This window comes from Tachyglossus aculeatus, chromosome 11, assembly GCF_015852505.1.
Source record: "Tachyglossus aculeatus isolate mTacAcu1 chromosome 11, mTacAcu1.pri, whole genome shotgun sequence".
NCBI lineage: Eukaryota > Metazoa > Chordata > Mammalia > Monotremata > Tachyglossidae > Tachyglossus > Tachyglossus aculeatus.
Genome location: NC_052076.1, coordinates 33,417,469 through 33,443,677, shown reverse-complemented (window position 1 = coordinate 33,443,677; position 26,209 = coordinate 33,417,469). Strand labels below are relative to the sequence as shown.

Sequence of the window (26,209 nt, the reverse complement as noted above, 5' to 3'; positions counted from 1 at the left end):
CACCCCACCCCCCACCCATCCCCGGCGGCCTGGGGTGTCTGCGGTGGCAGGCGGCAGTGGCTGGGCCCTGGGCCGGACAGCTGCCGGGGTGGGGCGGGGAGGAGGAGGAGTGCTGGGGAGAAGGGGAAGGGGAGGAGGGGACAGCTGGGCTCTTAAAGGGAACTGTCCCTGGCAGAGGGCTGCAGTCCCGCATGCTGCCCACGTGGCCCCAGGGGTGAGGGCCAGGTGAGGCACTGACCAGTCGCTCCATCTCCTGGTCCCTTAGGCGCTCCTGGCGCTGTCGCCGGTGGTAGTCCAGTAGGTCTCCCTGGGCGCCCAGCTCCGGGACGCTGTTCTTACGCTCCCGGGCCCCGGGGGCTCCCAGCTCGCCCCCCGACAGCTTCCTCCGCGCCCGCGGACTCTGGCGGGGCGAGGGCCCGCTCAGCGAGCCCAGGCTGTAGGCAGGGCTCAGCCCGGGCCCGAAGCCGGTCCTGCGGGCGCCCGCCGCCTCCCCGAGGGTGGGCGAGGGGCTCCGGGCCCGCCGGCCCCGGCCTCCCAGCGTCCAGGCTGGCTCCTCGGGCGGGCCGGCCCAGCGCCGTCCCCGGGGGCCGTCCGGACTGGCATCTCGAGGGGCCCGGGCGGGCACGGGGGAGAGGGGCAGGGCCCGGCGGGACAGGGCCGGGCTCAGGGGCGGCCGGTCCCGCAGGCTGTCCAGCCCCTTGCGCCCAGGGCGGGGGCTCTCTGGGGGCTGCAGGGAGCGGGTCTGGGGGCCGCCCCCCGCCCCCTCGGAGAAGGTTCTGCCCAGCAGCTGGCGGGAGGAGACAGCGGGCACGGCTCGGTCAGCACCCGGGGACTCCCTGAAGGGACTGGGTGGACGTTCCTGGAGGCCGCCGGTTTTGCCGCGGGGAGCGGGAACCGGCGGCTGGAACTTGGGGGGCAGGCGGGGGCTGCCGGGCACGCTGGAGGGCTGGCAGCGGCCGCCCCCGGCCGGGCGCTCGCTCAGGCCGACGGCCACGGTGGGGGGCACCGGCATGCCGAGGCGCGGGCCCTCGGAGGCCTTGCAGGCCTCGGCCAGGATGGTGGCCGCGGGGCCATCGGTCAGCAGAGCCCGGAGGCCGGGGATGGAGGGCCCATCGGGCACGCCCCTCCTGCCCGGCCGGGGGCTCTCGGCGGGATGGGACTGAGGGGGCTGCAGGCCCAGGTGGTAGCTAGAGGAGCGGGCGGGCACCAAGGGGGGCATGGCGGGGCCCTGCTCGAGCCCGCTGGGTGAGGGGCTGGCGCAGCTGCCACTGCTGGCGGGCGAGGAGAGGGGGGAAAACGGGGGCGACGTGTTCTCGTAGCTGGAGCCCACCGACATGGCGCCGGGGCTGGTGGGCGGCGACAGCAGGTAGCGCCCGCCGTTGGGCAGAGGGGAGAGCGGGGAGGTGGCGGGCGGCTTCTTGGCGGGCCCGGCCGGCTCCTCCAACACCAGCGAGTCCATGATGTCCTGCAGGTCCTTCTCGATGGAGCTGACCAGGGAGCTGTGGCTGGCACAGGCCGGGCGCCCCCGGCCAGCAGGCTGGGGGAGGTGGTTGCCATTCACCAGGCTCTCCGACTCGACTGGGGAGACTAGGGTGGACGGGAGAGAGAATGGACTCCCACCGGGTCCCAGGATTCACGCCCACCCTACCCCTCCTCGTGCCAATTGCACCCTGTGCCCTGACCAACTTTCCACCTGGCGCCGTCGCCCCCGCATCACTCCCACGGGGTGATAATAATAATGTTGGTATTTGTTAAGCGCTTACTACGTGCCACTGTCCTAAGCGCTGGGGTAGATACAAGGTCATCGGGTTTTCCCACACGGGGCTCACAGCCTTCATCCCTATTTTACAGATGAGGGAACTGAGAGAAGTTAACTGGTTTGCCCAAGGTCACACAGCTGGAGACGCAGGAGCCGGAGAGTCCTGGGGTGGGCCCATTCTTCCCACGCTTTCTGCCTCAGTTTCCCTGCTCGGGACAGACAACTCCTTCACTTACCTTGCCCGGGGGGCGGGGGTGGGAGGGGAGAGCGGGCCTAAATTGGCACCACCAGGCAGCCCCAGCTCGGGCGGTCTCCGAATCCTCCTCCCCCTTGGGCCCAGGAAGGACAAACCCAACCTGTGGGGTCAGGAGGAGCGGGCAGGGCCCACGGCCAATCCGGAGCCGCTTGGCGGTGGGCCGGGCAGGGAAGGGGAGGAAGGGCCAGCGCTAACGGCTGCTTCCCGGAACCCCGGCTGCAGGTCGGCTGCCTGGGGAGCAGCTCCGCTCCAATTATCTCCATTAAGCTGCCAGCCCTTCTCCCTCTCCGAGACCGCTCCAGAATCACCGCCCACAGCCGGCCCTGACCCACGGACTGAGAACACCAGGCGGGGGGCTGGTCCCAAGTGGCTGGAACCCAGGGGTCCTAGGCCTCAGGGGCCTCAATCTCCAGTGGCTACCAATCAATCTGCGCATCAGGCAGAAACTCCTCACCCTCAGCTTCAAGGCTGTCCATCCCCTCGCCCCCTCCTACCTCACCTCCCTTCTCTCCTTCTCCTGCCCAGCCCGCACCCTCCGCTCCTCCGCCGCTAATCTCCTCACCGTGCCTCGTTCTCGCCCGTCCCGCCATCGACCCCCGGCCCACGTCATTCCCCGGGCCTGGAATGCCCCCAATCCCTCTGCCCCTCCGCCAAGCTAGCTCTCTTCCTCCCTTCAAGGCCCTACTGAGAGCTCACCTCCTCCAGGAGGCCTTCCCAGACTGAGCCCCTTTCTTCCTCTCCCCCTCGTCCCCCTCTCCATCCCCCCATCTTATCTCCTTCCCTTCCCCACAGCACCTGTATATATGTATATATGTTTGTACATATTTATTACTCTATTTATTTATTTATTTATTTTGCTTGTACATATCTATTCTATTTATTTTGTTAGTATGTTTGGTTTTGTTCTCTGTCTTCCCCTTTTAGACTGTGAGCCCACTGTTGGGTAGGGACTGTCTCTATATGTTGCCAATTTGTACTTCCCAAGCGCTTAGTACAGTGCTCTGCACATAGTAAGCGCTCAATAAATATGATTGATGATGATGATGATGACTGTCTCTATATGTTGCCAAATTGTACTTCCCAAGTGCTTAGTACAGTGCTCTGCACACAGTAAGCGCTCAGTAAATACGATTGATGATGATGATGATGACTGGGGGGGGCCATCCACATCACCAGTTTAGAGGTCTCGCAGGGGAAGGGCTGCGGAGCCTAAGTTCCAGCCGGCAGCAGGGAGCGGGCATTTTTCTGGGCAGGGCGGGGGTAACACCATCATCCTCTGCCCATTTCACATTCACCATCCCCATCCACTAATAGTAATGGCATTTGTTAGGCGTTTACAATGTGCCAAGCGTACTGGAGAGCGCCTGGGCTTAGGAATCAGGAGGTCACGGGTTCTAAACCTGACTCTGCCACTCACCTGCTCTGTGACCTCGGGTAAGTCACTTCACTTCTCTGGGCCTCAGTTGCCTCATCTGTGGATTAGAACCGACGACTACAGCCACGGTTCCAGGGCACCCAGCAGGGCAAAGAGGGCATGCCCAGTTTAGGATTTCACCTGACTTGGGGACAATTCAGTTTCTCTCTGGTGGATTAGTTATTTAAAACAAGCCACCGCCATGAGCTCAGCCTATCAATCAATCAATCGTATTTATTGAGCGCTTACTGTGTGCAGAGCACTGTACTAAGCGCTTATAATAATGATGGCATTTATTAAGTGCTTACTATGCGCAAAGCACTGTTCTAAGCGCTCGGGAGGTTACAAGGTGATCAGGTTGTCCCACTAGGGGCTCACAGTCTTAATCCCCATTTTACAGATGAGGTAACTGAGACCCAGAGAAGTGAAGTGCCTTGCCCAAAGTCACACAGCTGACAAATGGCGGAGCTGGGATTTGAACCCACTACCTCTGACTCCAAAGCCCGGGCTCTTTCCACTGAGCCACGCTGCTATAGCCCACCGTGGCCTAGTGGATCGAGCCCGGGCCTCAGTGTCGGAAGGCCCTGGATTCTAGTCCTGGCTCTGCCGCTTGGCTGCTGTGTGACCTTGGACAAGTCACTTCACTCCTCTGGGCCTCAGTTACCTCATCTGCAAAATGGGGATTAAGAGTGTGAGCCATAACGAGACAGGGACTGTGTCCAACCGGATTACCCTTAGAACAGTGCCTGGCACATAGTAAACGCTTAAATTCCATTAAAGGAAAAAAAAATCAATCAGCCAGCGGTGCCCTCAAAGTGTACGTTTGGGGGTACGGCAGGGGCAGTGCCCGCTGATGGGCAGAACCCCGGTCCAGCTGGAGTGAGTGCTAATCTGAGCTCTTCCTCGAGGCGCAGGGAACTGCTCCAGAAATCTCATCGCCGTGATGAGGGGCGAGGCTTCGGCCCCTGGCGCTCTCCGGGTACGGCCGGGAGAGGAGCTGGCAGAGAACCCACCTCCCCCAGGGCACCCGGGAGTCACTTGAGAACTGGGGAAACCCAACACTGAACGGCAGTGCCCTAGATCCACCCCTGGTACACCTCCCCGCCGGGCCCTCAGCCCGGGGAGTCAAATCCGCGGCCTTGCCCGTTCCTAGCACTCCCGGCCTGCCCCGGGAAGCTGCCAACAGCTCCTTATGGGCAGGGACCGCCTCCCCTCATTCTTTTCTCCCAAGCGCTTTGTTCAGCGCTCTGCACTTAGTAAGCGCTCAATGAACACCACTGATGGGATTGATGGATCACGTGGCGTCAGCGGACCTCTCGCCCCAGGCTGGGTATTTGTTCCGGAGGCTGGCGCACGGGCACGTACCTTGGGTCGGGCTGTAGGGTGCCTCAGGGCCCCGTGCCCCTGCCGGGATCATACTCTTCATCCACTTAGCTTCTGCCGGGTGGTTAAAGCGAAGAAAGGTGGACTGCCCAAGGCACAGCATGCAGCCTGCGGGAGAGACGGGAGGGCAGGGAGTGAGCTAGGGGTGCCCACCCTCTCTCACCCCATCACACATATATTCCCGGGCACCCGCACACAGAACGGTCCCACCCCTCTCCAAGCACGGAGGACTACTTCTCCTCCTCTCTCCCCCTCCTCACAGAGAATGCCGTCCTGGGAGCCGGGATCCCCTGGATTCTAGTCCCCACCTGCTGCGCTACCCTCTCTGAGCCTCAGTTTCCCCCTGGAGCAGGAACCACCCGTACCCCCCGAGCGGCTATCGCGGCCGCCACCCCAGCCGGTCAGCCGGCAGTGTGTGCCACTGGACATAGGGGGATCAGGGGAGTGAGGAGGACCATCCCCGCTACCGCCAAGGAGCTCAAGCCCATTTTGTGCCGGATACACCGTCTCCCCCCGCATCATCCACTGGCGTGTCTGAGCAATGCTCACCCCGAAAGGCGGGGTGGGGGCAGAAAAGGTGCCAGGCTGGGTTGCCATGGGCACAGGGTGCCAGAGTCATTCGCACCCTAGATACAATCACACCGTCAGCGGCATCTCTGCCACCTCAAGGACAACGCTGTTCGGGTAAGGAGACTGGCTTTCAAAAGGGATGTTCTGCTCCTTGGAAGAGTTAGTGGGGGCTGTGGGAAGGAAAGGAGGAAAGGACCCCAACTTGGGGCATTTTAAGGACCGAGGTGCGAGTCTTTCTGCTCCCGGGGGGCCCCCCTGGCTTCCGGGAGCATGCGCGTGCCTAATGGAGCGACACAAGCCTGGTCCTGCCTGGGAGAGGGAGCCACGAATTGTGACCTGGGGGTACGGGGAATGCGTAAGGCAGCAGCTGTGCCCGCGGGCGCCGTGGGCACATCCCGGCAGGCCTCCACCACTCTCTCCGTGCCAGCAGGCGTGTGGGCCCCAAAGGAGCAGGCAGGGGAAAGGGCTGGCACTGAGCCCCAGACGTGCCCACAACCTTCCCCCTAAAGCTGCCCAGCCCGAGGCCAACCAATGCCCCGGACTCCGAGCCAACCGAGTCACGGCTGGCGGGGAAGGCCGCATTCCCGGACGCTGAGACACGGCTCGGCCCAGGCGGGCAGCATGGGCAGGGGGCATTTGGGGGCACCCTGGAGGGGCAGAGCGCTGGATGGACATCTGTGGGACCCCTACCACTTCCCGGGGCTCACAAGATATCCCCCCACTCCCCCTGGCACAGAGCAACGGCCAAGTGCCTGCCCGCCTCCCCCGGCTCAGATAAGCCCTTGGGACCTCAAGCGCCCGCGGCCGGCTGGCACAGAGCAGTCAAATGACGGGTTGGTGGGCAGAGCCGAGTGGCTGCCGGAGAGGGGTGGCCAAGTGGGCGCCCGGCCTCTCCCCCTCAGCTAATTAATTGGGATTTCTTCGCAGGCTGGGAGGGAGGAGGAGCGGGACAGGGTCAGTCTCCCTGGCCCACCCGGAGCGGGCGCCCTATAAATAGGGCGGGCCGGGCGGGTGGGCAGCCGGGTGGGCCGTATTAATAGAGGGGCCGGCGGCTGTGGCTCCGCCTGGACGGCTCCTGCCCCAAATTAACTTTCTATTTCCACCCGAAGATGCCCGCCCGGGGGACCCGGGGGTCCAGGCCTCCACCTCTGGGCTGGGGAGGTCCTGCTGAGAGCTCACCTCCTCCAGGAGGCCTTCCCAGACTGAGCCCCTTCCTTCCTCTCCCCCTCGTCCCCCTCTCCATCCCCCCATCTTACCTCCTTCCCTTCCCCACAGCACCTGTATATATGTATATATGGTTGTACATATTTATTACTCTATTTATTTATTTATTTATTTATTTATTTTACTTGTACATTTCTATCCTATTTATTTTATTTTGTTGGTATGTTTGGTTCTGTTCTCTGTCTCCCCCTTTTAGACTGTGAGCCCACTTTTGGGTAGGGACTGTCTCTATGTGTTGCCAATTTGTACTTCCCAAGCGCTTAGTACAGTGCTCTGCACATAGTAAGCGCTCAATAAATACGATTGATTGATTGATTGATTGATTGAGGTGGGGGACGGACAGGGGAGTTGGGGTGAAGAAGTGGGGGGGGGACAGAGGTGGGGTGAAGGAGTGGGGGGCTGGGGAGAGGTGGGGTGAAGGAGTAAAAATAATAATAATAATAATAATGATGGCATTTGTTAAGCGCTCACTATGTGCAAAGCAATCAATCGCATTTTTTGAGCACTTACTGTGTGCAGAGCGCTGTACTAAGCATCATCAATCGTGTTTATTGAGCGCTTACTGTGCGCGGAGCACCGTACTAAGCGCTCGGGAAGTCCAAGTTGGCAACGTATAGAGACGGTCGCTACCCAACAGTGGGCTCACAGTCTAAAAGGGGGAGACAGAGAACAAAACCAAACATACAAAATAAAATAAACAGAATAGATATGTACAAGCAAAATAAATAGAGTAACAAATATGTACAAACATAAGTACAAGTTGGCAACATATAGAGAAGCACTGTACTATTCATTGATTCATTGTTCATTCCCCCCTCCACCGCCTTACCTCCTTCCCTTCCCCACAGCACCTGTATATATGCCTGTATCAATCGATCAATCGTATTTATTGAGCGCTTACTGTGTGCAGAGCACTGTACTAAGCGCTTGGGAAGTCCAAGTTGGCAACACATAGAGACAGTCCCTACCCAACAGTGGGCTCACAGTCTAAAAGAGCACAAACACACACACACACATACACACCCCACATGGCCACCCCTCGGACAAACCCACAATCACACACAGTCACAGCTCCCTTCGGATACGCACAGGTATATATGTTTGTATGGATTTACTACTCTATTTATTTATTTTACTTGTACATATCTATTCATTTTATTTTGTTAATATGTTTTGTTCTGTTGTCTGTCTCCCCCTTCTAGACTGTGAGCCCGCTGTTGGGTAGGGGCCGTCTCTAGATGTTGCCAACTTGGACTTCCCAAGCGCTTAGTCCAGTGCTCTGCACACGGTAAGCGCTCAATAAATATGATTGATTGATTCATTCACTCAATCGTATTTATTGAGCGCTTACTGTGTGCAGAGCACTGGACTAAGCGCTTGGGAAGTACAAATTGGCAGCATATAGAGGCGGTCCCTACCAAGCACTGGGGAGGATATAAGGTGATCAGGTTGTCCCCCGTGGGGCTCACAATCTTAATCCCCATTTTCCGGATGAGGGAACTGAGGCTTGGAGAAGTGACTTGCCCAGGGTCACACAGCAGACATGTGGCGGGGCCGGGATTCGAACCCATGACCTCTGACTCCAAAACCCGGGCTTTTTCCACTGGGCCAGATACAGCTGGAAAAATTGGGGCCTCCCAGGGTGGGAGGGACACATGGGTGTGAAAAAGGGAGAGGGAGCCTGTAGGCCCCTCCTCCAGGGACACACACACAAATACACACACACACAAAACCACACACACACCCCTCCATGGGCACCCCCCCCATCCCCACCAAAGGTCACACACCCACAGCCGAACGTGGGCCCTCCTTCAGACAAAACCAAAGCCCCCACACGACGCCCGGACAAACACCAATCCACACAAACACACACACACATCCCACACGGCCACCCCTCGGACAAACCCACAATCACACACAGTCCCAGCTCCCTTCGGATACGCACAGTTAGGCGCCGCCCCCCACTCGGTCAAAACGTACATCACAGTGACACTGCGGCCCCCACAACTCTCCTCCATCACACAACCACACATCCAATCCACTGCCTCCTCAAGGCCCACAATCCCCACAACTCTCCTCCATCACACAGCCACACATCCAGCTCTCTCCCCCTCCCCAGGCCCACAACCCCACACAACTCTCCTCCATCACACAGCCACACATCCAGCTCTCCCCCCTCCCCAGGCCCACAACCCCACACAACTCTCCTCCATCACACAACCACACATCCAGCTCTCCCCCCTCCCCAGGCCCACAACCCCACACAACTCTCCTCCATCACACAACCACACATCCAGCCCACAACTCTCCTCCATCACACAACCACACATCCAGCCCCCCCCCAACCCCAGGCCCACAACCCCCACAACTCTCCTCCATCACACAACCACACATCCAGCTCTCCCCACCACCCCAGGCCCACAACCCCCAAACTCTCCTCCATCACATAACCACACATCCAGCCCCCACAACCCCAGGCCCACAACCCCCAAACTCTCCTCCATCACACAACCACACATCCAGCACACCCCCCAACCCCAGGCCCACAACCCCAACAACTCTCCTCCATCACACAACCACGCATCCAGCTCTCCCCCCTCCCCAGGCCCACAACCCCACACAACTCTCCTCCATCACACAACCACACATCCAGCTCTCCCCCCTCCCCAGGCCCACAACCCCACACAACTCTCCCCATCACACAACCACACATCCAGCTCTCCCCCCTCCCCAGGCCCACAACCCCACACAACTCTCCTCCATCACACAACCACACATCCAGCTCTCCCCCCTCCCCAGGCCCACAACCCCACACAACTCTCCTCCATCACGCAAACACACATCCACCTCTCCCCCCCTCCCCAGGCCCACAACCTCACACAACTCTCCTCCATCACACAACCACACATCCAGCCCACAACTCTCCTCCATCACACAACCACACATCCAGCTCTCCCCCGCCACCAGACCCACAACCCCTCACAACTCTCCTCCATCACACAACCGCACATCGAGCCCTCTGGACTCCCCCCGGGCGGACGCACAACCCCCCACACCTCTCCTCCATCATACCCCCACGTATGCAGTCGCCACCCTCCCACCACCCTGGGCACGGGCACACACACACACACACACACACGCAGAGGGCCTCCCGCCCAGGGCACACAACCCACAGTGCTTAGAACAGTGCTTTGCACATAGTAAGCGCTTAATAAATGCCATCATTATTATCAGAGAAGCAGCGTGGCTCAGTAGAAAAGGCCCGGCCTTTGGAGTCAGAGGTCAAGGGTTCAAATCCCGGCTCCGCCGCTTATCAGCTGTGTGACTTTGGGCAAGTCACTTCACTTCTCTGGGCCTCAGTTCCCTCATCTGGAAAATGGGGGTGAAGACTGGGAGCCCCCCGGGGGTCAACCTCATCACCTTGTAACCTCTCCAGCGCTTAGAACGGTGCTTTGCACATAGTAAGCGCTCAATAAATGCCATCATCATTATTATTATTATTCCCTGGGCCTCAGTTCCCTCATCTGCAAAATGGGGGTGAAGACTGGGAGCCCCCCGGGGGACAACCTGATCACCTTGGAACCTCCCCAGCGCTTAGAACGCACATAGTAAGCGCTTAATAAATGCCATTATTATTATCATTATTATTATTATTATTCTCTGGGCCTCAGTTCCCTCATCTGCAAACTGGGGGTGAAGACTGGGAGCCCCCAGGAGAACAACCTGATCACCTTGTCACCTCCCCACCGCTTAGAACGGTGCTTGGCACATAGTAAGCGCTTCATAAATCATCATCAATCGTATTTATTGAGCGCTTACTATGTGCAGAGCACTGTACTAAGCGCTTATCATCATCATTACCATTATTATTCTCTGGGCCTCAGTTCCCTCATCTGGAAACTGGGGGTGAAGACTGTGAGCCCCCAATCAATCAATCAATCGTATTGATTGAGCGCTTACTGTGTGCAGAGCACTGTACTAAGCGCTTGGGAAGTCCAAGTTGGCAACATAGAGAGACGGTCCCTACCCAACAGTGGGCTCACAGTCTAGAAGACTGTGAAGAAGTCTAGAAGGCAACCTGATCACCTTGTAACCTCCCCAGCGCTTAGAACAGTGCTTTGCACATAGCAAGCGCTTACTAAATGCTATTGTTATTATTATTATTATTATTATTAATCACCCTCCGGGAGCAGGGAGCCCCGTTAGCCCCACCGGTGACTCACCCCGCGAAAGCCGGTTGGGGACCCGGTACCCGCTGCCTCCGTCCGGTCCGGGCCCCGGGGCCTATTGAGGGGGCGTGGCCACCTCCCGTCCACGGCGCCCCGAGCCCGGAGCCAATAGGAGCGCGGGAGCCGCCCGGTGGGCGGGGCCTGGAGCCCGGAGCCAATGGGAGCGCTGGAACCGCCAGGGGGCGGGGCCTGGAGCTGGTGGGAGGGAGCCAATGGGAGCGCGGGAGCCGCCCGGGGGGCGGGGCCAGGAGCCCGGAGCCAATGGGAGAGCGGGGGCCGCCCGGGGGCGGGGCCTGGTGGGAGGGGCCTGGAGGCGTAGGGGGCGGGAGCCAACGGGAGCGCGGGAGCCGCCCGGGGGCGGGGCCTGGAGCCCGGGGCCAATGGGAGCGCGGGAGCCGCCAGGAGGCGGGGCCTGGAGCCCGGAGCCAATGGGAGCGCGGGAGCCGCCCGGGGGGGCGTGCCCTGGTGCCGCTTGGAGGGGCCTGGAGGCGGGAGCGGGAGTCAATGGGAGCGCGGGAGCCGCCCGGAGGCGGGGCCTGGAGCCCGGAGCCAATGGGAGCGCGGGAGCCGACCGGGGGGGCGTGCCCTGGAGCTGGTGGGCGGGGCCTTGGGGCGGGAGCGGGAGCCAATGGGAGCGCGGGAGCCGCCTGGGGGCGGGGCCTGGAGCCCGGAGCCAATGGGAGCTCTGGGACCGCCCGGGGGCGGGGCCTGGAGGTGGTGGGCGGAGCCTGGAGGCGGGGGGTGGAGCCAATGGGAGCGCGGGAGCCGCCAGGGGGCGTGGCCTGGAGCTGGTGGGCGAGGTCTGGGGGCGGGAGCCAATGGGAGCGCGGGAGCCGCCCGGGGGGCGGGGCCTGGATCCCGGAGCCGCCAGGGGGCGTGCCCTGGAGCTGGTGGGCGGGGCCCGGAGTATGGAGCGGGAGCCAATGGGAGCGCGGGAGCCGCCCGGGGGCGGGGCCTGGAGCCCCGAGCCAATGGGAGCTCTGGAATCGCCCGGGGGCGGGGCCTGGAGGTAGTGGGCGGGGCCTGGAGGCGGGGGGCGGGAGCCAATGGGAGCTTGTCAGCCGCCCGAGGGGCGTGGCCTGGAGCTGGTGGGAGGGGCCTGAAGGCGGGAGCCAATGGGAGCGCGGGAGCCGCCAGGGAGCGGGGCCTGGAGCTGGTGGGAGGGGCCTGAAGGCGGGAGCCAATGGGAGCGCGGGAGCCGCCAGGGAGCGGGGCCTGGAGCTGGTGGGCGGGGCCTGGAGGCTGAGGGGGGGCGGGAGCCAATGGGAGCGCGGGAGCCGCCAGGGGGCGGGGCCGGGGGCGGGGCCAAAGGGGCCGGCCTGGGACCGAGGCGGCGGCGGTGGGAGGGAAGAGGAAGTGATGGAAGACGGAGGGACGGGAGGGGGAGAGGGAATGGAGGGGGAGAGACTGCAGGAAGAGAGACTGGGGGAGAAAGGCTGGAGAAAGAGAATGCAGGGGGAGAGACTGGAGAAAGAGAGGCTGGAGGGAAGGGAGACACTGGAGAATGAGAGACTGGGGGAGAGAGGCTGAGGGAAGAGACTGGGAGAGAGAGAGAGAGAGAGGCTGGAGGGGAGAGAGAAGAGAGAGAGAGTGGGAGAGAGGCTGGAGAAAGAGAGAATGCAGGGAGAGAGACTGGAGGGGGGAGGCTGGAGGGGGAGAGGCTGCAGGGGAGAGACTGGAGAAAGAGACTACAGGGAGAGACTGGAGAAAGAAAGACTGCAGGGAGAGAGACACGGGGGCGAGAGAGGCTGGAGGGAAGAGACTGGGAGGAGAGGCTGGACGGGAGGGAAGAGACTGGAGAAAGAGAGACTGCAGAGAGAGACACGAGGGAAGAGAAACGGGAGGGAGAGACATAGGGGTGAGAGAGGCTGGAGGGAAAAGACTGGGGGAGAGAGGCTGGAGGGGAGAGACTGCCAGGAGAGAGGCTGGAAGGGAGGGACTGCGAGGAGAGAGGCTGCAGGGGAGAGAGTCGGGAGGGAAGGGAGACTGGAGGAAGACTGCAGGGAGAGAGACTGGAGGGAAGAGAGACAGGAGGGAGAGAGGCTGGAGGGGAGAGACTGGGGGAGAGAGAGTCAGGAGGGCAGGGAGACTGGAACGGAGAGAGACACTGGGGCGAGAGAGAGGCTGGAGGGAGAGAGACACTAGAGGGGGAGAGACTGAAGGGGGAGAAAGACTGAACTGGGAGACACTGGGAGGAGAGAGGCTGCAGGGAGAGGGACTGGAGGGAAGAGAGACGGGAGGGCCAGACACTGGAGGGGGAGAGTCTGGAGAAAAGAGACTGGGAGCAGAGAGAGACCGAAGGGAAGAGAGATGGAAAGGAGAGAGACTGGAGGGGGAGGGACTGGGAGGAGAGAAGTTGCAGGGACAGAGACGGAAGGGAGAGACACTGGACAAAGAGACTGGGAGGAAAGAGGCTGCAGGGAGAGACACTGGAGGGGGAGAGACTGGAGGGAGAGAGACGAGGGCTGGGAAAGGGGCGGTTTGGCAGCCGGCTGGGTGTGGGGGCGAAGGGGAGGCCTGCTGAAAGCCAGAGACTCAGCCCCCTCCCTCATCCCCACCTCCTCCGACCCCCAGTTCCTGGAGGCTACAACGAGAATGGGGTGGGGGGGATCAGGGAAGCCCTAGGACCCCCCTCCCGGTCCTTTGTTTCCTTCCCCGTTCGGAAAGGTGACTGGCCCTGGCCTTGAGCCTTCCCCCAGCCCCATGGGGAAGGAACATCCAGCCCCCCGAAATCCCGAACCCATCCCCAGAGGAACTCCACCTGGAAGCCCTCTTCTGTTTACAATCAATTTGGCTGGGGGGGATGGCTAGCTTGGAGGAAAAATCCTGCTTTACTAACAGGGTATAATAATATTTAAGTTCCTGCTATGTGACAAGCGTCGTGATAAGCTCTGAGGGAGATACAATCCAATCAGACCAATAGTATTTGATTGATAATAATAATAATGACGATGGCATTTGTTAAGCACCTACTATGCACCAAGCACTGGGGTAGATACAAGGTCATCAGGTTGTCCCACGTGGGGCTCACAAGCAGCGTGGCTCAGTGGAAAAGAGCCCGGGCTTTGGAGTCAGAGGTCATGGGTTCAAATCCCGGCTCCGCCCATTGTCAGCTGTGTGACTTTGGGCAGGTCACTTCTCTGGGCCTCAGTTACCTCATCTGTAAAATGGGGATGAAGACTGTGAGCCCCACGGGGGACAACCTGATCACCTTGTATCCTTCCCAGCGCTTAGAACAGTGCTTTGCACCTAGTAAGCACTTAACAAATACCAAAATTATTATTGTTATTAATCCCCATTTTACAGATGAGGTCACTGAAGCCCAGAGACGTGACTTGCCCAAGGTCACCCAGCAGACAATTGGCGGAGCCGGGATTAGAACTCACGACCTCTGACTCCCAAGCCCGGGCTCTTTCCACCGAGTCACGCTGCTTCTTATGCTGGGGGATCATCTCTGAGGTCTATTTATTTTATTTTGTTAGTATGTTTGGTTTTGTTCTCCGTCTCCCCCTTTTAGACTGTGAGCCCACTGTTGGGTAGGGACTGTCTCTATATGTTGCCAACTTGGACTTCCCAAGCGCTTAGTCCAGTGCTCTGCACACAGTAAGCGCTCAATAAATACGATTGATGGATGGATGGATGGGTAGGGGCTGTCTCTATAGGTTGCCAACTTGGACTTCCCAAGCGCTTAGTCCAGTGCTCTGCACACAGTAAGCGCTCAATAAATACGATTGATGGATGGATGGATGGGTAGGGGCTGTCTCTATAGGTTGCCAACTTGGACTTCCCAAGCGCTTAGTCCAGTGCTCTGCACACAGTAAGCGCTCAATAAATACGATTGATGGATGGATGGATGGGTAGGGGCTGTCTCTATACGTTGCCAACTTGGACTTCCAAAGCGCTTAGTCCAGTGCTCTGCACACAGTAAGCGCTCAATAAATACGATTGATTGATTGATGGAGGATGCCACAAACACACACACACACACACACCAATTAGCTGGAGCTGGGCTGCGAGGGAGGGGAAGAAGGAGTTGGGGACAGGCCCAAAAAACACACGCCACACACGCCCCTCGGGCCCCGACCCGTTCAAACCCACGCTCACCCCAGAGCCTTAAGAGGATGGAGGTATGAAGTTGAGCCAACTTTCCAGGGACCATTCCAGTTTATTTTCCATCCCTCCTAACCCCCCTACGCCGGGGAGGAGCCCGCAGGAGCCGAGCCAAGCGGCGGACGTTAAGGTCGAGGCTCCTCAGGAAGAGAGTGATTCAGCGGCAGTGGAAGCTGTGACACTCAGGACGGTTTCTGATCCCACTGCATCTCACTGCTCTTGCTCACTGCACTGGGGGTGAGCGGTCTGGGGGCGTCCATCACCTTAAGCCCCGCAGCAGGGTGGATTGAGGAGCCAAGCCCCCCACCATTCACTCATTCAATCGTCTTTATTGAGCGCTTACTGTGTGCAGAGCACTGGACTAAGCGCTTGGGAAGTCCAAGTTGGCAACATATAAAGACGGTCCCTACCCAACAATGGGGTCATCATCATCATCAATCGTATTTATTGAGCGCTTACTGTGTGCAGAGCACTGTACTAAGCGCTTGGGAAGTACAAATTGGCAACATATAGAGACAGTCCCTACCCAACAGTGGGCTCACAGTCTAAAAGGGGGAGACAGACAACAAAACCAAACATACTCACAGTCTAGAAGACTCCTTTCCCCCCATTTCTCCCCCCACACCACTCCTTTCCCCCCTCTGTGAGCCCACTGTTGGGTAGGGACTGTCTCTATATATTGCCAATTTGTACTTCCCAAGCACTTAGTACAGTGCTCTGCACACAGTAAACGCTCAATAAATACGATTGATGATGATGACCCCAACCAGCCTCCCTCGAAGCAGGTCACAGGGGCATTCATTCATCTAATCATACTTATTAAGCGCTTATTGTGTGCAGGGCACTGCATACTAAGCGCTTGGCGGAGGACAACACAACGATAAACAGATACATTCCCTGCCCACATCTAGCTAACAGTCTGGTGACAAAGAACTAACCCTCCAACCTCCCTCCTCTGCCTCAAGAACCCCACCCGGTTTTAAGGAGAGGACAAACTGAGCCTGGTTAATAATAATAATAATAATAATAATAATAATAATAATAATGGCATTTATTAAGCGCTTACTATGTGCAAAGCACTGTTCTAAGCGCTGGGGAGGTTACAAGGTGATCAGGTTGTCCCATGGGGGGGCTCAAAGTCTTATCCCCATTTTACAGATGAGGGAACTGAGGCCCAGAGAAGTGAAGTGACTTGCCCAAAGTCACACAGCTGACAATTGGCGGAGCCGGGATTTGACCCCACGACCTCTGACTCCAAAGCCCGGGCTCTTTGATGATGATGACATTTACTAAGCGCTTCCTATGTGCAAAGCACTGTTCTAAGCGCTGGGGAGGTTACAAGGTGACCAGGTTGTCCCATGGGGGGGGGCTCAAAGTCTTATCCCCATTTTACAGATGAGGGAACTGAGGCCCAGAGAAGTGAAGTGACTTGCCCAAAGTCACACAGCTGACAATTGGCGGAGCCGGGATTTGACCCCACGACCTCTGACTCCAAAGCCCGGGCTCTTTGATGATGATGACATTTACTAAGCGCTTCCTATGTGCAAAGCACTGTTCTAAGCGCTGGGGAGGTTACAAGGTGACCAGGTTGTCCCAAGGGGGGGGGGGGCTCAAAGTCTTATCCCCATTTTACAGATGAGGTAACTGAGGGACAGAGAAGTGAAGTGACTTGCCCAAAGTCACACAGCTGACAATTGGCGGAGCTGGGATTTGAACCCACGACCTCTGACTCCAAAGCCCGGGCTCTTTGATGATGATGACATTTACTAAGCGCTTCCTATGTGCAAAGCACTGTTCTAAGCACTGGGGAGGTTACAAGGTGATCAGGTTGTCCCACGGGGGGCTCACAGTCTTCATCCCCATATTCCAGATGAGGGAACTGAGGCCCAGAGAAGTGAAGTGACTTGCCCACAGTCACACAGCTGACAATTGGCAGAGCCGGGATTTGAACCCATGACCTCGGACTCCAAAGCCCGGGCTCTTTCCACTGAGCCACGCTGGTTGGGGGAAGGGGCTTCGGGGTTGGCCCGCCCTACCCTGCACATCATATCCTCACTACAGTCCATATTTCACTCCGCCGCTCAGATCATTTTTCATAAAGAACATTCCGCTCAGGATTCCCCACTCCTCCAGAACTTCCCGTGATTGCCCATCCATCTCTTTACCATCTGCTTGAAAGCCCTGGATTAGCTCACTCCCTTCTATCTCATCTGGCTGATTTCCTAGTTCCTGGTCTGCTCACTTGGCTCTTTGAATCCTAACCCGCTCACCGTTCCTCGATCTGATTCAGTCATTCATTCAATCGTATTGATTGAGCGCTTACTGTGTGCAGAGCACTGGACTAAGCGCTTGGGAAGTCCAAGTGGGCAACATACAGAGATGGTCCCTACCCAACAGCGAGTCTAGAAGATCGAGATCTAGAAGATCCAGAAGATCTGATGTATCTTGTCACTCTGCCTCTGGCTTGGAATTCCCTCCCTCTTCACAGCCCACAGACGATCACTCGCCCCACTTTCAAAGCCTTATTAAATAACCCCTAGACTGTGTTCTAGACTGTTCTTCTAGACCGTGAGCCCGCTGTTGGGTAGAGACCGTCTCTATATGTTGCCAACTTGGACTTCCCAAGCGCTTAGTACAGTGCTCTGCACACAGTAAGCGCTCAATAAATACGACTGACTGAATGAATGAATGAACCCCCCATTTCCCCCACTCCCTCTTCCTTCTGCGTCACTTGGATTTTTTATTCATCCCACCCTCAGCACCAGAGCCTTTAGGCACAGATCCATACGGACAGGGAACGTGTCTGCTAATTCTGTTGTATTTTACTCTCCCCAATGCTTTGTACAGTGCTCTGTACATAGTAAGCGTTCAATAAGTTCACCTCCTCCAGAAGGCCTTCCCAGACTGAGCCCCCTCTTTCCTCTCCCCCCCCATCCACCCCCAACCTACCTCCTTCCCCTCCCCACAGCACCTGTATATATGTTTGTACAGATTTATTACTCTATTTCACTTGTACAAAGTTACTATTCCATTTCTTTCGTTAATGACGTGCATCCAGCTTTAATTCTATTTATTCTGACACCTGTCCACATGCTTTGTTTGGTTGTCTGTCTCCCCCTTCTAGACTGTGAGCCCGCTGTTGGGTAGGGACCGTCTCTAAATGTCGCCGACTTGTACTTCCCAAGCGCTTAGTACAGTGCTGTGCACACAGTAAGCGCTCAATCAATACGACCGAATGAATGAATACAACGGATTGATTGATCATAGGGTTGGGGTCTTGGGGTGTGGTTTTGGGATGCCAGTCCAAACTGAAGTCCCCCTTCCTTCATCTCCCCCTCCTCCCCCTCCCCATCCCCCCCCGCCTTACCTCCTTCCCCTCCCCACAGCACCTGTATATATGTATATAAGTTTGTACGGATTTATTACTCTATTTTATTTGTACATATTTATTCTATTTTACTTTGTTAATACGTTTTGTTTTGTTCTCCATCTCTCCCTTCTAGACTGTGAGCCCACTGACGGGTAGGGACGGTCTCTGTGTGTTGCCAACTTGGACTTCCCAAGCGCTTAGTACAGTGCTCTGCACATAGTAAGCACTTAATAAATGCCATCGAAAAAAAAATTAACAAAATAAAATAAATAGAATAAATATGTACAAATAAAATAGAGTAATAAATACGTACAAACATATATACAGGTGCTGTGGGGAGGGGAAAGAGATGGGGGGGATTCATTCAATCGTATTTATTGAGCGCTTAGTGTGTGCAGAGCACTGTACTAAGCGCTTGGGAAGTACAAGTTGGCAACATACAGAGACGGTCCCTACCCAACAGCGGGCTCACGGTCTAGAAGGGGGAGACAGACAACAAAACAAAACATATTAACAAAATAAAATAAATAGAATAAATATGTACAAATAAAATAGAGTAATAAATACGTACAAACATATATACATATATACAGGTGCTGTGGGGAGGGGAAGGAGGAAAGGGGGGATTCATGCAATCGTATTTATTCATTCATTCATTCACTCAATTGTATTTATTGAGCGCTTACTGTGTGCAGAGCACTGTACTAAGCGCTTGGGAAGTCCAAGTTGGCAACATATAGAGATGCTCCCTACTCAACAGTGGGCTCACAGTCTAGAAGGGGGAGACAGAGAACAAAACGAAACATATTAACAAAATAAAATAGAATAAATATGTACAAATAAAATAGAGTAATAAATACGTACAAACATATATACAGGTGCTGTGGGAAGGGGAAGGAGATGGGGGGATTCATTCAATCGTATTTATTGAGCGCTTACTGTGTGCAGAGCACTGTACTAAGCGCTTGGGAAGTGCAGTCTCCATGGAGACATACTCCCAAGAATGTCCAGCTCGGCTGCCTCGCTGGAGCGATGAGACAAGATCCCAGCTTCCAGAGCTCCCAGGGAGGAGCAGTTGGGAAGGGGCCGAGGGGGTGGTGGGAGAACACGGCTCCTTTGTGCGTCTGTTTCCCACCCATGCAGACTGCCAAGCTCCCCGGTGGCGGATGGGCCTGAACAGGGAGAGCGTGGCGGCATCTGGATCAGGGCCCGAGGTTTTTCCCGGGGTCGGGACCGCTGGGGGTGTCCGGGCTGCCGAGACCTGGCAGGTTTGAGAAGGGCACGGAGCTCTAGGGACTCAGGAAATACCTAACAAGACCTAATTAATGGGGCGAAACACCCGGGAGGGCAGCTGAATGGGGGCATTGTACGTGGAGGAACCCTGGCTTCATCTGGTTTCGCACGTGTGAGCAGGCGGGGGGCAGGAGGAGCGGGCTCCGTGAGAAGCAGCGTGGCTCAGTGGAAAGAGCCCGGGCTTTGGAGTCCGAAGTCATGGGTTCAGATCCCAGATCCGCCAACGGTCAGCTGTGTGGCTTTGGGCAAGTCACTTCGCTTCTCTGGGCCTCAGTTCCCTCATCTGTAAAATGGGGGTTAAGACTGTGAGCCCCCCGTGGGCCAACCTGATCACCTTGTAACCTCCCCAGTGCTTGGCACGTAGTAAGCGTTTATCTTCTAGACTGCGAGCCCGCTGTTGGGTAGGGACCGTCTCTATATGACTTTCCCATCTCTGTTGACGGCACTACCATCCTTCCCGTCTCACAAGCCCGCAACCTTGGTGTCATCCTCGACTCCGCTCTCTCATTCACCCCCTCACATCCAAGCCGTCACCAAAACCTGCCGGTCTCAGCTCCGCAACATTGCCAAGATCCGCCCTTTCCTCTCCATCCCAACCGCTACCCTGCTCGTTCAAGCTCTCATCCTATCCCGTCTGGACTACTGCACCAGCCTTCTCTCTGATCTCCCATCCTCCTGTCTCTCTCCACTTCAATCCATACTTCATGCTGCTGCCCGGATTATCTTTGTCCAGAAACGCTCTGGGCATATCACTCCCCTCCTCAAAAATCTCCAGTGGCTACCAATCAATCTGCGCATCAGGCAGAAACTCCTCACCCTGGGCTTCAAGGCTGTCCATCCCCTCACCCCCTCCTACCTCACCTCCCTTCTCTCCTTCTCCAGCCCAGCCCGCAACCTCCGCTCCTCCACCGCTAATCTCCTCACTGTACCTCGCTCTCGCCTGTCCCGCCATCGACCCCCGGCCCACGTCATCCCCCGGGCCTGGAATGCCCCCAATCCCTCTGCCCATCCGCCAAGCTAGCTCTCTTCCTCCCTTCAAGGCCCTACTGAGAGCTCACCTCCTCCAGGAGGCCTTCCCAGACTGAGCCCCTTCCTTCCTCTCCCCCTCGTCCCCCTCTCCATTCCCCCCATCGTACCTCCTTCCCTTCCCCACAGCACCTGTATATATGTATATATGTTTGTACATATTTATTACTCTTTATTTACTTATTTATTTATTTTACTTGTACCTATCTATTCTATTTATTTTATTTTGTTAGTATGTTTGGTTTTGTTCTCTGTGTCCCCCTTTTAGACTGTGAGCCCACTGTTGGGTAGGGACTGTCTCTATATGTTGCCAATTTGTACTTCCCAAGCGCTTAGTACAGTGCTCTGCACATAGTAAGCGCTCAATAAATACGATTGATGATGATGATATGTTGCCAACTTGTACTTCCCAAGCACTTAGTACAGTGCTCTGCACACAGTAAGTGCTCAATAAATACGATTGAATGAATGAATGTCCCCTCCTCAGGGGAGCCACAGAGGGGAAACCGTGAGGTACTCCCCCAGTTCCCCGGCCATTCGGTCCCCCATTTGATTCCAGCACGCCCGGGCTCCTCGTGACAACAGCCCTCTGCCAGGCTTCGGACACCCCTTGGATTCCTTTCACAATGGGCCCGGGAGATGAAATAAGGGCACACCTTGTATGTCACCATCCAGGCCCTCCCTCCTAGTTGTCCCTTGGAAATCTTAAAGTGATATCATCAGTGATCCCACCTTGGGCGGGACAGGAAGGGGAGCACAGGGGAGGTCAGGTGTCGGAGAAAGGGGAGGCCGAGGGATTGGGTGGGGTCCCCGCGGTCTGTAACCACACAGCTGGGGCTGGAGCCTCGGGGATGGGGTGATGTGCAGCTCATGCCCCAGGTCTGGCCTTGCCAACGCGTGCCCTCCTCCTCCTCCTCCCCCAGGGCTGGCTCCCTTCCACAGACAGGACGCGGTCACTCTGCCAGCCCAGGAGTCACAGCCGGAGTCCCTGGTTCACAGCTCTAGGGCCCACTTCCCCTCCCGAGCTTGTGCTTGAAACGTGGGGTGGGGAGAGGCATTTCCATGGCAACCAGGGGACTTGGCACGGAGGACGTTTCACCCTGTAACCACTATCAATCAATCAATCAATCGTATTTATTGAGTGCTTACTGTGTGCAGAGCACTGTACTAAGCGCTTGGGAAGTACAAGTTGGCAACATATAGAGACGGTCCCTACCCAACAGTGGGCTCACAGTCTAAAAGGGAAACAACTAGGCCCAGTTCCCGTCCTGTCTGTCTCCATGGCAACTTGAACAGCTACCCTGAGAGCAGGCTGGGGGCCTGTTGCCACAGCAACCAAGGCACTTGGGCCCAGATGGTTCTACAACACTATGATGGGAATGTTGCCATGGCAACTCTCTCTCTCCCTGTTACACATACACACATTCTCTCTCTCAATCTGTCCCTCCCTTCCTCTCTTCACACTCTCTGTCCCTCTTTCCCCGGCTGCCTCTCCCTCCCTCTCCCAAGAGCAAAACTCCCCTTGGCCGCCCCCACCTCCCCTTCTGGGATGAGGGAGGACCCAGGATCCCAGCTCGGTTTGTTTCTAAGCGGCCAGCTCCCCCAGTTCCCTGCGTCACACAAACAGCCCCATTGTTCCTGGCCTCCCTCGGCCACCCGCCACCTCCCGCCGCAGCTGTCACGCCACTGCCCCGCGATGCCCTTTGAGAACTGGTGGTGTAATCTTCTCCGGGGCTCACGGGTGACGGCGATGCTCCCCTCGTAGGGCCAGCATGGAGGGGCTTGCATGCCCACGTGTCCACGGGTCCAAACACACACACAGAAACGGGGCAAGATGACTGCACCCCGTTGCCTGGCCAATATGGCTTTTTGGGTGGTTACCATGGGAACCAGGAGGGTGGGCCGTGATGCTTTGACCACCAGCCTCTCCTTCTGACTTGAGGGGCCTCGGGGCAGGGTGGTCTAGAGGATAAAACACGGCCTGTTTCAGAGAAGCGGCGTGGCTCAGTGGAAAAGAGCCCGGGCTTTGGAATCAGAGGTCATGGGTTCAAATCCCCGCTCTGCCACTTGTCAGCTGGGTGACTTTGGGCAAGCCACTTCGCTTCTCTGGGCCTCAGTTCCCTCATCTGTAAAATGGGGGTGAAGACTGTGAGCCCCCTGTGGGACAACCTGATCACCTTGTAACCTCCCCAGCGCTTAGAACACAGCTTTGCGCATAGTAAGCACTTAATAAATGCCATCATCATTATTCTTATTATTATTCTCTGGGCCTCAGTTCCCTCATCTGTAAAATGGAGATTAAGACTGTGAGCCCCCTCTGGGACAACCTGATCACCTTGTAACCTCCCCAGCGCTTAGAACAGTGCTTTGCACATGGTAAGCGCTTAATAAATGCCATCATTATTATTAAAACACGGGCTCGGGGCTCAGAAGGACCTGGGTTCTAATCCCGGCTCCACCGCCTGCTTGCTGTGTGACTTTGGGCAAGTCGCTTAACTTCTCTGGGCCTCAGTTCCCTCATCTATAAAACGGGGATTCAGGCTGTTGAACCCTAAATGGGTCAGGGACTGTGTCCAACTCGATTATCTTGTATCTACCTCAGTGCCTAGAGCAGTGCTTGGCACGTAATAAACGTTTAACAAATACCGTTACTATTATCATTAATAATAATAATGATACCTTGAGTGAGATGGGTGGGCTGTCGGACTGGAAGACCGTCGATGGCACAGGGGTTGCCACAAGGATGCAAGGTGAGCGTACCCTGCACGTTCTCAATGTAGCAGTGTTCCCCCGCCAGGCCGGGGCCCTGCAGCGAGATGTCCTTGGCGGCCGAACCGATCACCGTCCTCCCTGGAGGCGGGGGACAAAGAGTAGAGGTCAGCGGACGGGCAGCGTGGCCCAGCGGAAAGAGCGCGGGCTTTGGAGTCAGAGGTCACGGGTTCAAATCCCGGCTCCGCCACTTGTCACCTGTGTGACCTCGGGCAAGTCACTTAACCTCTCTGGGCCTCATTACCTCATCTGTAAAATGGGGATGAAGACCGTGAGCCCCCCGGGGGACAGCCTGATCACCTTGTAACCTCCCCAGCGCTTAGAACGGTGCTTTGCTCATAGTAAGCGCTTAATAAATGCCATCATTATTATTAGTGGCCTGACCCAAGCTCAGGGAGTAACAAGAAGCAGAGACACCTGCCCTCCGAACCTCACCGTTTCATCCCCTGAGAGGGGGGAGAGACTGTGGGCCCCAAACCTGGGCTGGGCCACGACTGGCAATGCCCAGAGCTGTTCCTGACCCTCCCCACTCTCAAGCAGGAGGGGAAACTGAGACCCAAGGCAAGGGCTTCTGGCCATTTCCTCCCCTGCCATCCTATCCCTCCACCTTCCCCTTCCCCCTCTCCGTTTCCACCCTCCTCCCTCTCAAGCAGGAGGGGAAACTGAGACCCAAGGCAAGGGCTTCTGGCTATTTCCTCCCCTACCATCCTATCCCTTCCCCTTCCCCCTCTCCGTTTCCACCGCCCCAACCCTGGCAGAGCCCCAGGGCTGGTATCCGGAGAACGCCAGGAATGCGACTCCTCAAGCCAGCCAGTGCCGGGGGAGGGATGGGGTGAGGGGGCGAGGGGCATGGGGCGAGGGGCATGGGGCGAGGGCCACGGGGTGAGGGAACTCACCTCGGGGAACCCCGCCGCCTTAGCCCGCTCCCTGGGTGCCCAGCCGGCGTCCCTCCTGGGGCCAGGCCTCTTCCTCTCCCACCCCCGCCTCCGCTCCTCCTTCCAGACCAGGGGCACCAACTGGTTGCCAATAGCAACGAAGCCTTCTCCCTACCCCCCTTCTGTCCCCCCTCGGCTCTCGCCTCCTGCCTCCCTTCCACTCCCCTTCTCCCCTCAATTCTAATCTCATCTCTAATCCAGGGCAGGCCGGAGTCTGGCTGGGCTCCCTGGGACGGAAGGGGAGTCAGGATGTGGGGGCAGACCGCTCTGGAGGGAGAGAGGGAGAGAGAAAGGCATGGCTGGATATCACCCACACCTGGCCAGATCGTGGGAACTCAGTTTCCCCCGAGAGCCCGGATCTCGCCCGTTCGTCTAGGCCACGGGAAAGACCGGCTGGGCGCCCACGGAGGGCGGACGGTCCCCCTGCCCCCAGAGAGGACACAAACTCACCTTCTTCCAGGGGCAGCAGGGTGATCGCCGTGCTGAGCCGTCCGCTGCCCAGGCTCACCAGGTGGGGCTTGTCCGTCTGGACTTTCAGCCCTTTCCCCGTCTCAATCAGGTCCAGGGGTCCCTTCTGTGGGCAGCAGCGGGACAACGGGGTGGTTAGGAAGCTGCGGGAACCTCGAGGCCCAGTTCTCCCAGCTGGGACCCCAGGGTACAGAGGAACAGAGCCCCAGAACTTTTTAACAGGATTCCGGGGAGAACCCGTTAGTCTAACCGGATTGAGGAACCTTTGCTAATGGGATTGGGTGGGATGGAGAAGAGGTGATTGCTGAATCAGGTGTCGCTCCCGGGGAGCAAGGAGGGGACAGGGCCAAGGACGGGAGAAGGGCTGCCAAGTGCCCCTTATGCCCGGCGCTGGGCACGGCTTACCTGAATCTTGCGTCCAGAACCCGCCGTATTCCTGTTGAAAGCCTCCATAGTCTCGGGGATCCGGAGTTCCTGGACAGGAGAAGGTGGAGGAGGAGGTCAGCGCTGGATGGCAACGGTACGCGTGGGGCTTAATGCCCACCGCCCACCGCTGGGAATGATGAAGCAACCAAGACATTTCAGACAGCCTTGCCCCATGCCCAGTCATTCATTCATCGGGTTGTATTTATTACTCTGTGCAGAGCACTGTACTAAGCGCTTGGGAGAGTACAATATAACAATAAACGATACACTCCCTGCCCACGGCGAGCTTACAGCCTAGAGGGGGTGCCCATCCTCTCACCCCTATAGATGGGCCAGACTAGAGCCCACTGTTGGGTAGGGACCGTCTCTATATTTTGCCAGCTTGTACTTCCCAAGCGCTCTGCACACAGTAAGCGCTCAATAAATACGATTGAATGAATGAATGAATGGGCCAGATTCAGGGGCACACAGGGCACAGGCTGCCCCTCTGTCCCTCTCCGCCTGAGCAGCAGGGACATTTCTGTCTTTGGGATACTTGGTATTTCCTTCTGAGAGCCTGCTATTTTGCTCCAGGGGCCTCACCTTAGTCGGGGGGTGAAATGGGTTCAAAAGGCAGGCAGAGTTCCAAGCACAACTGAAAATACACATCCAAGGGGCCGGGGTGGTGCACTGAACATTTTTTTAGAGGTTTTTTTTTTCTTGAAAAGTTGCCACTCTAGACTGGGTGTACAGGCCCCAGTGGGAAATCTGCAGCCCAGCCACTTGTGTCCCCTCTGTTCAAACAAGCTATTATTATTATTATATTTGTTAAAGCAGAGTTCCAAGCAGAACTGAAAATACACATCCAAGGGGCTGGAATGGTGCATTGAACATTTTTTAGACTTTTTTTTTCCTGAAAAGTTGCCACTCTAGACTGGGTGTAGAGGCCCCAGTGGGAAATCTGCAGCCCGGCCACCTTGCCCCTTCCTTGTGTCCCC

At 57.2% G+C, this 26,209-nt stretch overlaps 1 protein-coding gene across 1 annotated transcript in view; it reads right to left on the bottom strand.

Annotated features, from left to right (window-relative positions):
* PHLDB1 (pleckstrin homology like domain family B member 1) overlaps positions 1-26,209 on the bottom strand; it is a 69,971-nt gene that overhangs the window by 25,658 nt on the left and 18,104 nt on the right. Inside the window, 5 exon segments of the mRNA XM_038753869.1 lie at positions 239-1,587; positions 4,795-4,920; positions 23,314-23,484; positions 24,789-24,912; positions 25,212-25,280. Coding sequence (XP_038609797.1) covers positions 239-1,587; positions 4,795-4,920; positions 23,314-23,484; positions 24,789-24,912; positions 25,212-25,259 — 1,818 coding nt within the window. The 5' untranslated portion in view covers positions 25,260-25,280.